General features: G+C 38.9%; 1 protein-coding gene across 1 annotated transcript; it reads left to right on the plus strand.

Annotated features, from left to right (window-relative positions):
* The first annotated feature begins 821 nt into the window (after positions 1-821).
* PRPF38B (pre-mRNA processing factor 38B) lies at positions 822-10,262 on the plus strand. Its single transcript, XM_043575724.1, has 6 exons — positions 822-1,733; positions 4,595-4,663; positions 5,196-5,347; positions 5,428-5,488; positions 7,701-7,924; positions 8,217-10,262. Exons 1-6 carry the CDS (start codon positions 1,455-1,457, stop codon positions 9,076-9,078), a joined length of 1,647 nt encoding a protein of 548 aa, XP_043431659.1. The 5' UTR covers positions 822-1,454; the 3' UTR covers positions 9,079-10,262.
* Positions 10,263-10,990: the final 728 nt, after the last annotated feature.

Genomic DNA, 10,990 nt, shown 5'->3' on the forward strand with positions numbered 1-10,990 from the left:
AAGTGAGCCATCCAAGGTTTTGAGGAGGGGTTTTGTACTTTTGTAACAAAGAATCTGGCAGTACTCTGAAGAGTACTGAAGAATGGATTGGAGCCAGAGAATATTAGGAATATTCGCATCTAAAAGTAGATTTAGGGGTTTAATTATGTAGCCCTTGGATTTAAACATCATTAAATTCCTAATGTTTCAACTTGGCATTCCAGGTACTAAACAGTGGCCCAATTCCAACCAGGCCATTACTCTCCCTCCCATAAGCGTTATTTCCCTCTTCCTGTAACTGGGCTATTTTCGCTCTAACAGACCTGATCTTTCCTGCTTCTACATATCCTCAGGGTGATCTCTGCTGATAAAGCTGAGCAGCCTGACAGCATCTGTAGAAACTTAAGTGCTTTTCGCAGCTTTCTCTTAACTCCAAATACCATTAATCTCTCTAGGTTAACAATAGCTTTTGAGAGACAAGACCGATTTCTGACTCATTTTTACACCTCCCGCCTCCTCAACCCCATCCCCCACCCCGTCAATGCCTCGCCCAATGTTTACCACTCAGAATGCATCCGCATAATGAACTCGAGTAAGGAGGAAAGAAAAGGCACCTAACACATACTTGGAGAACTCTACTAGTCGCTACAAGTACCGTCGCTCTTTTAATGTTCAGATGTTTTAACAGCCCAGCACATTTTCCAATCTTACAGCTGAATAAATTTAGGTTCAAACAATAAATCCTTCGGTCGTACCCTACAGCCGGCAGACAGAAAGATGTAACAATTGCATCGGAATCACATGGAGGAATAAAGTCCTGATCATCCTTCCTTACAGAGAATCTTAAAACTTAACTCAAGAGACGAAGGTACTTCGTAGAAGTCAGAGTCACGAATTCGCAAGCATATATCCATGCGAACCCTTTCCTGTCCGGTTTTCAAGAGGAGAAACTTGGCCCGCAGCCCAGATCCTAAAGCATAGGAACTGAACCTATAACCCCTTCCCCTGACTCCTAGATTCCCAGGGGAAATCTCCCGAGTCGGGCACCGGTGACCACCGAGGGGACCTCAGCGTGCACAGAACGTGCGGAACTAGGAAGAGGAATTTCCAGCCCAGCTGGGCGTCTCTGATTGGCTCCCGGCTCATCTTGGAACTCTGGGGCGGGAGGCGTCACTTCCGCCGGGCCCGCCATCTTGTTCCCAGGGGCAGTTGGCGGAAGAGATCGCGCTCCGTGGCCGCCGGCTCGCCTTCTGCCGGGAGTTCTCGCAGCTCGCGTCTCGGCGTTTGCTCTCGATCCAGCGTCCATTTGTCGGCGTCCTCGTTGCCCTCCCTCACCCAGCCGGGGGACAGCGAGGCGGTCCCCTCTCCCGACGGCGTTCCATGGAGTAGGGTCCCGGACCGTTGTCCCGAAGAGCGAGATCGAGCTTGGCCCCCCTCCCCCTCCCTTCTCCCTCCCTCCTTCCTTCCGCCGCAACATGGCTAACAACAGCCCCGCGCTGACAGGCAACTCGCAGCCGCAGCACCAGGCGGCCGCAGCCGCGGCCCAGCAGCAGCAGCAGCAGTGCGGCGGCGGTGGCGCCACCAAGCCGGCGGTCTCGGGCAAACAGGGAAATGTGCTGCCGCTGTGGGGCAACGAGAAGACTATGAACCTCAACCCCATGATCTTGACCAATATCCTGTCGTCGCCTTATTTCAAAGTGCAGCTCTACGAGCTCAAGACCTACCACGAGGTGGTGGACGAGATCTACTTTAAGGTACGAAGAGTCTTGGCCTGGGGGGCCAGGGGGCGGTCGGGTTAAGCTCGGAGGAAGGTATACGGTTGGGCGGAGGCAGCCCTTGAGGTCTGAGCATTTGTAGGTGCGGGAAGGTGGGGAGGGGGAGCGGTGGCCAGTAGTCTGCCAGGGAGGGGTCAAATGGGGGCCGCCCTCTAATTTCTTTTTCAGATTTTTAGGGCTGGGAGAGCCCGCCGCTATCGAACTCTCCTCCCGCAACCTCCTGCCCACCCCTGGGGGGAGTTGGATGGGAGGGTAGAAAAGAGTAACCATCCTCTCCAGTTTACAGCTTTAAAATTATTCTTTTTGACGTGCATCTACTCAGCACCAACTTGTTGGTGCTTCTCCCGCTCACCCTGGGCCAGGGCGTGTATTGACTATAGTGTTGGCCTCGTGTTGTTGGTATTCTCTATCCGATCCAGACAGGGAAATGGTCAGTGCGTGTTGCGGGTGGGGGTGGGAGGGTTGAGGGTGGAGAGGAGCCAGTGCAAGAGGTGTGCAGAAGAAGGCCTGGAAATTTTCCCAGCAGGAAGTCAGGAGTAAGTGGTCTCAGTAACTTGTGCATTGGGCTTATTTAGAATTATCTGGGCCCTGGGCTTCTGCGGCAGGGTCGGTGCTGGCTTGGCTGTGCTGGGGAGCTCACCTGGCGCCTCCTCACTGCACTCTTGTCTCAGTTCTTGTTTCGTTAGCAGGATTGACTCAGTCTTGCAGCGAGGCTCGGAGCAGCCCAGGGTCGCAGGTAGAGGTATGCACTATTAATCATGCTCAATCGCCATAAATGCATTTCCCTGGTTAAATGAACGGCTATTTAGGTATTTTTTGGCCATTGGTTTTGGGCTTTTCACCAACTAGATAGGTTTCCTCCACTTACCTGCAAATTATATAGTTTAAAAATATCTTCCAGGCCTCTTACGGTTAATTAATATTTTAAGGAATATTAATAATAGAATTAATGACCTTTAAATATTTTAGCTAGAGCATCTAATAAAATACCATCCATTTTGTTTATTTGACTCTGAAAACACTTGACAGACCACATAAAGTATTTTCTGTGATCTGAACATATCTGTAGAGGTGTTAACAAAAGGAAATTCTCTTTATTTGCTTTTAGGTTATATTTTATCCACAATCTACCCCCCCCCCTTAAGTGATTAGGTTATCAAAGGATTTGAGATAGTAGTTGTTTTTTTATAGAAAACATATTTTGAGAATACAGTTCAACCTTGGGTATGTAAAATACACTGAAATTTTGTTATCCTTTTACAAGAGTATTGTAAGTAATTGTAATACTGTGAACTAGGTTTTTTTTAGCTTTTAAAAAGGTAAGGCCTTTTTCAGCATGAATACAGTATGGTGAATATTTAATTCTTAGCTTTGTGTAGTAAACTTCAAACAATTGAAAATTGGGTTCCTGCCCTTTTTGTGGCAGGTTCTGTTTAATAATACAGGCAAATGTTACTGTGATAGAGGAAAAGTTTGTTTTCAAATTTCAAATACTGTGTTTTGAAAACTTAAGATTATAGTAGAAATAATTTAGAATTTAGTTGTAAAATTAAAGACCCAGGTTTTGTTATCAAGATGTCCAGATCAAATAATTACTGAAATATGTATGCTTCTAGTTTTAAGTCGGATTTTGTCTTGCATCCACCCCTTTGGCTAGCCGGGAAGGAATTGAAACATCTTTAATATAGCAAACTGGGGGAACGAAATGAAATAGTAAAGCAGTGCTGAGGAAAATAGTGTAGAGCTCTAAATGCGTGCTTTTCTGTCTGAAGCCACTGAAAAAGATTATAAAATGTAATCATAGATGGGTAAAAATACAGTTTTAGAAATGCATAGTGAAAGAACAGGTTTAATTTTGTTTTTATTTTAGACTAAATATGGATCTTATTTTTCCAAAACACCTTGAGTTATATGTTATTGAGTTAATATTTGTTCTTTGCTATTTTTAGGTAAAGTATGTGGTTTTTATAGGGTACTCACTTCAACAAAGACGATATTGTATCGATTACACTTAATATAATGAATGACTAGTCACACTCAGTTTTTTGGCAGTTTATATTATGGGGAAAATTGACTTGGTTCATGTAATTAGGCTGAAAATAAATTACACACTAACGAGAATGATCTGTGTAGGCGTGGTCCTTGTAATTTCATCTTTAATCAGGAATGAACATAATGCCTGTTCATGGTAAAAAAAAAACAAAACAAAACATACAAAGTTCCATAATTTTGCATTACAAGTAACTTGTTACTGTTTTAACGTACATACTTCCAAGTCATTTGTTTTAAAATGTAAAATTTTAAACCACCATAAAATTTTCAAGGGTGTTGAAGAATTTTTTTTGAAATAAATACTAAAACTTCATTGATTCTATTTATGTATTCATTTTATTTATTTATCTTGATCCTTTTTATTTAAATCGGAGCCTTAAATCCAATTTAAAATGAGAATTTTTATTTTTTTAGGCAACTCATAATAAGATACAAAGTTGATCTGTTATCAAATATTTTTTACAAGTATATGAGACTACTAGAAATCTCTTGGCTCCACACATGTCCACTCTCTACAAAGCTATTTTAATGGAATCTCTGCTCATAAAGCCGTTGAGGTTTTGTTAAGCCCTGGCAGTTTTATTGGTGCTCTTTAAAATCTAAGCAGTTTTTAAAAGATGTTTTAAAGTTTAAAAGATTTTAAACAAAATACATGCATCATGTCAGAATACCCAACTTCCAAACATTTGGAAGAAGCTGCTCTGATAAGGAATTGGGTTTACTTTAATCATGGTTTTAAAAAAAATTCAAAGTATGAATGTTTGTTGTGTTCCTCTTTTCTATTTCAGGTCACACATGTTGAACCATGGGAGAAAGGAAGCAGGAAAACAGCGGGCCAAACAGGGATGTGCGGAGGGGTAAGTAGAAGTACGTGCATTTTTCAGTTTTTCTGTGTCTGATAACTAAGTTGATATTTAGGAAACTAAAAGTCTGACAGTTACCCAAATGGCAGTTGACAAAGCTTAGAAGTTTGTTTTTTTGTTTTGATCTAAATTCAAGTGTCTGGTGAATGGGGTTAGAAAAGTTACTATTTGGGGCGCCTGGGTGGCGCAGTCGGTTAAGCGTCCTACTTCAGCCAGGTCACGATCTCGCGGTCCGGGAGTTCGAGCCCCGCGTCAGGCTCTGGGCTGATGGCTCAGAGCCTGGAGCCTGTTTCCGATTCTGTGTCTCCCTCTCTCTCTGCCCCTCCCCCGTTCATGCTCTGTCTCTCTCTGTCCCAAAAATAAATAAACGTTGAAAAAAAATTAAAAAAAAAAGAAAAGTTATTATTTATTAAACCTCCATTCTCAGTTCTGGATTATATCTTGTTATTAATACCTAATGGGATGAATCATTGGTGTCAAATGTCTCTGTTAATTTACTATTTTATCTTAACTGTTTCTCCTAAAGGTTCGAGGTGTTGGAACAGGAGGAATAGTTTCTACAGCTTTCTGCCTGTTATACAAATTATTTACCCTGAAGTTAACTCGCAAGCAGGTGATGGGTCTCATAACACACACGGACTCTCCATATATTAGAGCTCTTGGATTTATGTATATAAGGTAAGCATGCATTTATCTACGTTTCTATTAAATATGTCATTTTAAATCACATAAGCCTAATCAATCTTTTGTTATTCTAGGTACACACAGCCCCCTACAGATCTATGGGACTGGTTTGAATCCTTCCTTGATGATGAAGAGGTATGTCAACAAGGGTAATAATTAGTTTTCTTCTGATTATTCTCATGTTTTTAATATCTTTTATTTATTGGAGGCTTAGTGTTTTTCAGAATTTTCTGTAGTTAAATTTATTTTACTCATACTTTTGGAATGAATGTCCTTTTACTAAGACTTCGTGGACTTTATATACCTTAGGTTAAGTTTCTTAAATTTATTTTTCTATTTCTTAACTGTTTAAGTGTGTTTTGGTAACAATTGAAAATTTATTCTTTCTAATTACGTTTTGTATATTGCATTGATTTGACCTGTGCAGTTGATAGTGACTTTTTAAGTGGGCCATGCTCAAGATTGAGGCATTAAGACCTGCGCATACAATACTAATTATAGCACTTTCTTCTCCTGGAACTTTTCAGTTCTTTATTCTCTAACTTCTTGCACATGTTAATACTCCCACTTGCATAGAAGTGCAGAGTCAAAGAGCTGAGTGGGAGTTAAATAGGGTGAGAATTTAGATGACTTATTCAAGATGATCAAAATATTTGAATTCTAGCTTTCTGACTCCTGATATACTATGCATATTTATAAAGCCAGAAAAAAACCCTTTTTTAAAATTTGTACTTTAGGTTTTTTTTAACTAAAAAAAATTTTTAAAGCAAGCTCTACACCCAGCGTAGGACTTGAATTCATGAGCCTGAGATCAAGAGTCACATACTCTTCTGACTGAGTCAGCTAGGCGCCCCTTTTTGTTATTTAATTATGAATCTAGTTTACCATTCAAGCTTAACAAGGTTGAGCTTGTTACATACATTCAGAAAGTAAAAGTTACTTTGGGAATCGTAATTATGTCAGATTTAAATCATATATATATATATATTGATATGCTTACACAGTGAAGTCCAAGATCTCAAAAGGTACTTAAAACATACCTGTATTGTCTATACATAAGCTGCCACCATTTTGTATTTTAAGGTCCATAAAGTAAACTTTGAGTGCTATGTTCCAGTAGTCCTATTTAAAACATTTATTCAAAGGATTTATTAAAGGGTCATTCTAATAGAGATTTTTCTAGTGTGTTTTTGTTAATTCGTGCACACCTAAAAAAAATCTCACTAGTGTAGATAGACAATGAGAATTTTTCTCTGCATTTTTTTGATGGGGGCTGTTTACTGAATTGTTTGTATTTTTGGAGAAGCAAAAAACATACTAGGTGATAAATCACAATCTTTAAAATTGTTTTTTCTTTTTAGATGAGATTTTTCAGGCCAAAGCACTTCTCCCTTCTATATTTAAAAAGCATGTTCCTCTTTATGATTGGTATTGTATTAGGTTTGTTTCTGAATGCTTCTATTTAATCTGTTTTTTATTGTATTTACAAACCTGAGGATCTCTATTTAAGCTAACTTATTGTTTTCTTCCTTAGATATCTGCAGCGATTATATTTGGAAATACTGTATATCTGAACACTTAAATGTGTGTGAGTGCAAGCAGTTTTACCTTTAGCTCTTGTTTTCCTGTTTAGATAACAAATCTCACTTTCCTTGTGTGCTTGCACTATAGGTTTGGGACTGACAATAGCTGACTAACATGTCCTGAGCTGTGAGAGGGCATAGCAAGAAGGCCTTCATGCGGTAATGACCCTTTTCAGAGACAATGGTCATCATGGATTATGCGTTTCCAATTATTTGTTCATTTATTTATTTTCTACATAACTCTAAATTAGAAACCTCACTGCTTCATGGCAGTTGGTTTGCTATTGCTTCCAGTTTTATTAGGGCTTCATTTTATATTAGAGCTGTTAAAAGATATCTTTAGACATGATTGTCTGAAGTAGTTCATACGTGTAGTTAGGCTACAGTTCTAGGAATGATGTGTGCAGACGTGTCCACAGAAAGAAATACGTACTTAGTAGGTATGTGGAATATTAGTTTAAGTTTATTGTTCCACAGAGTTTAGTAATCTAAGGGGCTGTTTCATACTCCTTTTAACTGAGTGCGCTCAGTGCTCTTTATGCCCACGAGGCTGCAGGATTTGTTCTCACCTGCATGCACACACTAAGCCCAAATATTTCTCTGTATCGTTCATTGCCAGATTAGTAGGGTACACAAATTAAAATTTTTCTGTTAGAATTTTTTGTATTTGAGATTCCAAAGATGGTAATATTTTTATAGTATTCACATACGTATTGAAATTTTTTTTTTTTTTGACGGCTAGGGTATCTTTTGTGTTTTTGTAGGACCTAGATGTGAAGGCTGGTGGAGGCTGTGTAATGACCATTGGAGAAATGCTACGGTCTTTTCTCACAAAGCTGGAGTGGTTTTCTACCCTGTTTCCAAGAATTCCAGTTCCAGTTCAGAAGAATATTGATCAACAGATTAAAACTCGGCCTAGAAAAATCAAAAAAGATGGGAAGGAAGGCGCTGAGGAAATAGACAGACATGTTGAACGCAGGCGTTCGAGGTAATGTAACTCCTTGAATTACTTTAAAAATAGGCTTTATACAAAGGTCCTTGGAAATCAGTGGCAAATTCGTAGGAAATTTTATGCTGTTCATGTTAGCTTTTATGCTGTTCATTTTATGGGTTTGTCACTTTTAACCCCAAAAGGTCATTTTCTGCCTTTCAAGGCCTTTAATTGTTCCTAACGTGTTTGTGTAAGTCTGGGGATGTAAATAAATAACACTGATGAAAGTTAAAGTTTTAGGATATGTTTTATTCATTGAAATGTTTTTCTTTCCTTTTTTAAATATTAGGTCTCCAAGGAGATCACTGAGTCCACGGAGGTCCCCAAGAAGGTCAAGAAGTAGAAGTCATCATCGAGAGGGCCATGGGTCTTCTAGTTTTGACCGAGAATTAGAAAGAGAGAAAGAACGTCAGCGACTAGAGCGTGAAGCCAAAGAAAGGGAGAAAGAAAGGCGAAGATCCCGAAGTATCGATCGGGGATTAGAACGCAGGCGGAGCAGCAGAAGCAGGGAAAGGCATAGAAGTCGTAGTCGAAGTCGGGATAGGAAAGGGGACCGAAGGGACAGGGATCGGGAAAGAGAGAAAGAAAATGATAGAGGTAGAAGACGAGATCGTGACTATGATAAGGAAAGAGGCAATGACCGAGAAAAGGAGAGAGAGCGATCGAGAGAACGGTCCAAGGAAAGGAGAAGTAGAGGTGAGGTAGAAGAGAAGAAACACAAAGAAGATAAAGATGATAGGCGGCACAGAGATGACAAAAAGGATTCCAAAAAGGAGAAAAAACACAGTAGGAGTAGAAGCAGAGAAAGGAAACACAGAAGTAGGAGTAGAAGTAGAAATGCAGGGAAACGAAGCAGAAGCAGAAGCAAAGAGAAATCAAGTAAACATAAAAATGAAAGTAAAGAAAAATCAAATAAACGAAGTAGAAGTGGCAGTCAAGGAAGAACTGACAGTGTTGAAAAATCAAGAAAACGGGAACATAGCCCCAGCAAAGAAAAATCTAGAAAGCGTAGCAGAAGCAAAGAACGTTCCCACAAACGAGATCACAGTGATAGTAAGGACCAGTCTGACAAACACGATCGTCGAAGGAGCCAAAGTATAGAACCAGAGAGCCAAGAAAAACAACATAAAAACAAAGATGAGACTGTGTGAAAATTTTTTTGTAAAAGTGGATCACATTGAATCCTATAAATGTTTGATTAAATCTGCTTTCTTTTTCTTCCTCCCAAGTTGAGATTGTGCAGTAGTTTCGCACTCTTCAAGCTCCCTGTAGGCTGCATTTTCATTTCCTCTTTTGTGTAGGGAAGTGCCTTTGTAATCCCATTTATTGCATTGATGTTTTCACCCAATTGTTGAGTTTGATACATGATGCACAGATTGTTCTTGCATTTTTATTGTTTAATTGTTTTTGAGATGTACAGTCTGTACATATGTCCTGAAAATGTTTTAATTCCTTTGGCATGGTTGCCATGTTGGTTAAATTTGTATAAGGCAATAAACTGCCACTAATTCTATTTTTGTTTTGTAGGTGTGGGATTATGGTTTGTGTACTGAAGTTAGCATGGCTGTGCTTTTCATAATAGAATGCTAAAGACTTTGAGAATGGATCTTGGATGTCTTTTATAGGAGAATTTTGTGCTTTCAGTGTACATGAAGGCAGCAGTTGTAGGATTAACATTCTTGTCCACTGTATATTATCTTGGAAGGCTCTTGTTACTATGTTACACTTAATATTCTCCACAGTTAACTTTAGAGAGATTCATGACAAGTTTGTTTCTGATGCAGAGGTTTCAATTAGGCTGTGATTTGATCAAAAGTCCTTTTAGCATTCTACCTCAAAGGGACACTGTTAGTATGCCTAAAGTTTATTCACTTAGCTTTCCTTTTTTATTTGAAAAAATACATGACATGTAATCTTTTTTTCTTGAATTTATCAGATTTTAAAGTACTATATTAAAGGAGAAAAATAATGTCTAAAGCCTAGCATTCTTGCAGCAACCCTGTACTAACGTGAAATTGGGAGAGGGTGGGGCAGATGAGTAGAGAAATAGATTCAAGCCTGAAGCTTCCAAAGCATTTTTATAAATGGGAAATACTTAAATTATGAAACCGCTTGATATAGTGTCCTTTTTTTAAAATTCAAAACTTTTTTTATTGATAATGAAGATTGCTGTTTGAGTTTTTAAACTTAATCTAGAACAGAGAAGTATTAAAAGTAATGCTATGCTGCATTATTTAAGATTATCAACAAACTATTTGATAGATTGTTCTTATGACTTGTATTCTGATTACAGAGAACGATCATGAGTGTGGAATAAATACTGGATTAAATCCTTTATTCTGGGTGTTGGCTTTCGCCCCACTTGTCAGCATTTTTTAAAGTATTTTTGTTGTGGAAATTGAAACAGTGTTAAGAGTCCCATTTTGTGTAGAGAGCTAGATATCTCAGTGCCCAGATGACCAGTGAATTTTAAACGTGTAGACTAGAATTGGACATACCTGATAGTAACGCTTACTAGGTTCTAAATAACAGTGGTTCCCTTTGTCATTGGGTGTTCTCTGTGTCACTAGGTGGTTCTTTGGATTGGAGGATTACTTAGTTTTCACGTCAGAGGTGCTTATTGAGATACTTTGCACTTGGATCACATATTAGAATCCTTTAAAATTTGGACTTGAAGTAACTTTTATAAGATTAACTCATCTAGTTTTTCTTAGAACAAGAAATGGAGGTGCAAGGTGATTTGTTCAGTCAGTGCCAAGACTAAAAGTGAGTGTATACCATATTAACATGTTTTATCTCACTGTTCATATTGGCCAGCTTGATGGGCACTCAGAAGCCACCTTGCAAAAGTGTTAAATGGGGCAAACAAGTACATTTCAACGTACAAACAAGTCCCTTTATGTATCGGCTTAACATTTGTACCTACCTAACTCCAGAAAAATCTCATTAAATGAAGGAATTCCTTTCTGAAAAATGCTATGCTTTTTTCTTTTAAATAAGTTCAGTCATGCCTTTTCAATTGAGCTTCAAGTAAATTGGCATGACATAGAAATTAAAAAAGTA

The sequence above is a fragment of the Prionailurus bengalensis genome, chromosome C1 (assembly GCF_016509475.1).
Source record: "Prionailurus bengalensis isolate Pbe53 chromosome C1, Fcat_Pben_1.1_paternal_pri, whole genome shotgun sequence".
Classification (NCBI taxonomy): Eukaryota; Metazoa; Chordata; class Mammalia; order Carnivora; family Felidae; genus Prionailurus; species Prionailurus bengalensis.

Coding starts and splice junctions, on each gene's coding strand:
- PRPF38B (XM_043575724.1), top strand. CDS start 1,455: ATGGCTAACAACAGCCCCGCGCTGACAGGCAACTCGCAGCCGCAGCAC. Junction 4,664..5,195: donor AAACAGGGATGTGCGGAGGG/GTAAGTAGAAGT, acceptor TTTCTCCTAAAG/GTTCGAGGTGTTGGAACAGG. Junction 5,489..7,700: donor CCTTCCTTGATGATGAAGAG/GTATGTCAACAA, acceptor GTGTTTTTGTAG/GACCTAGATGTGAAGGCTGG.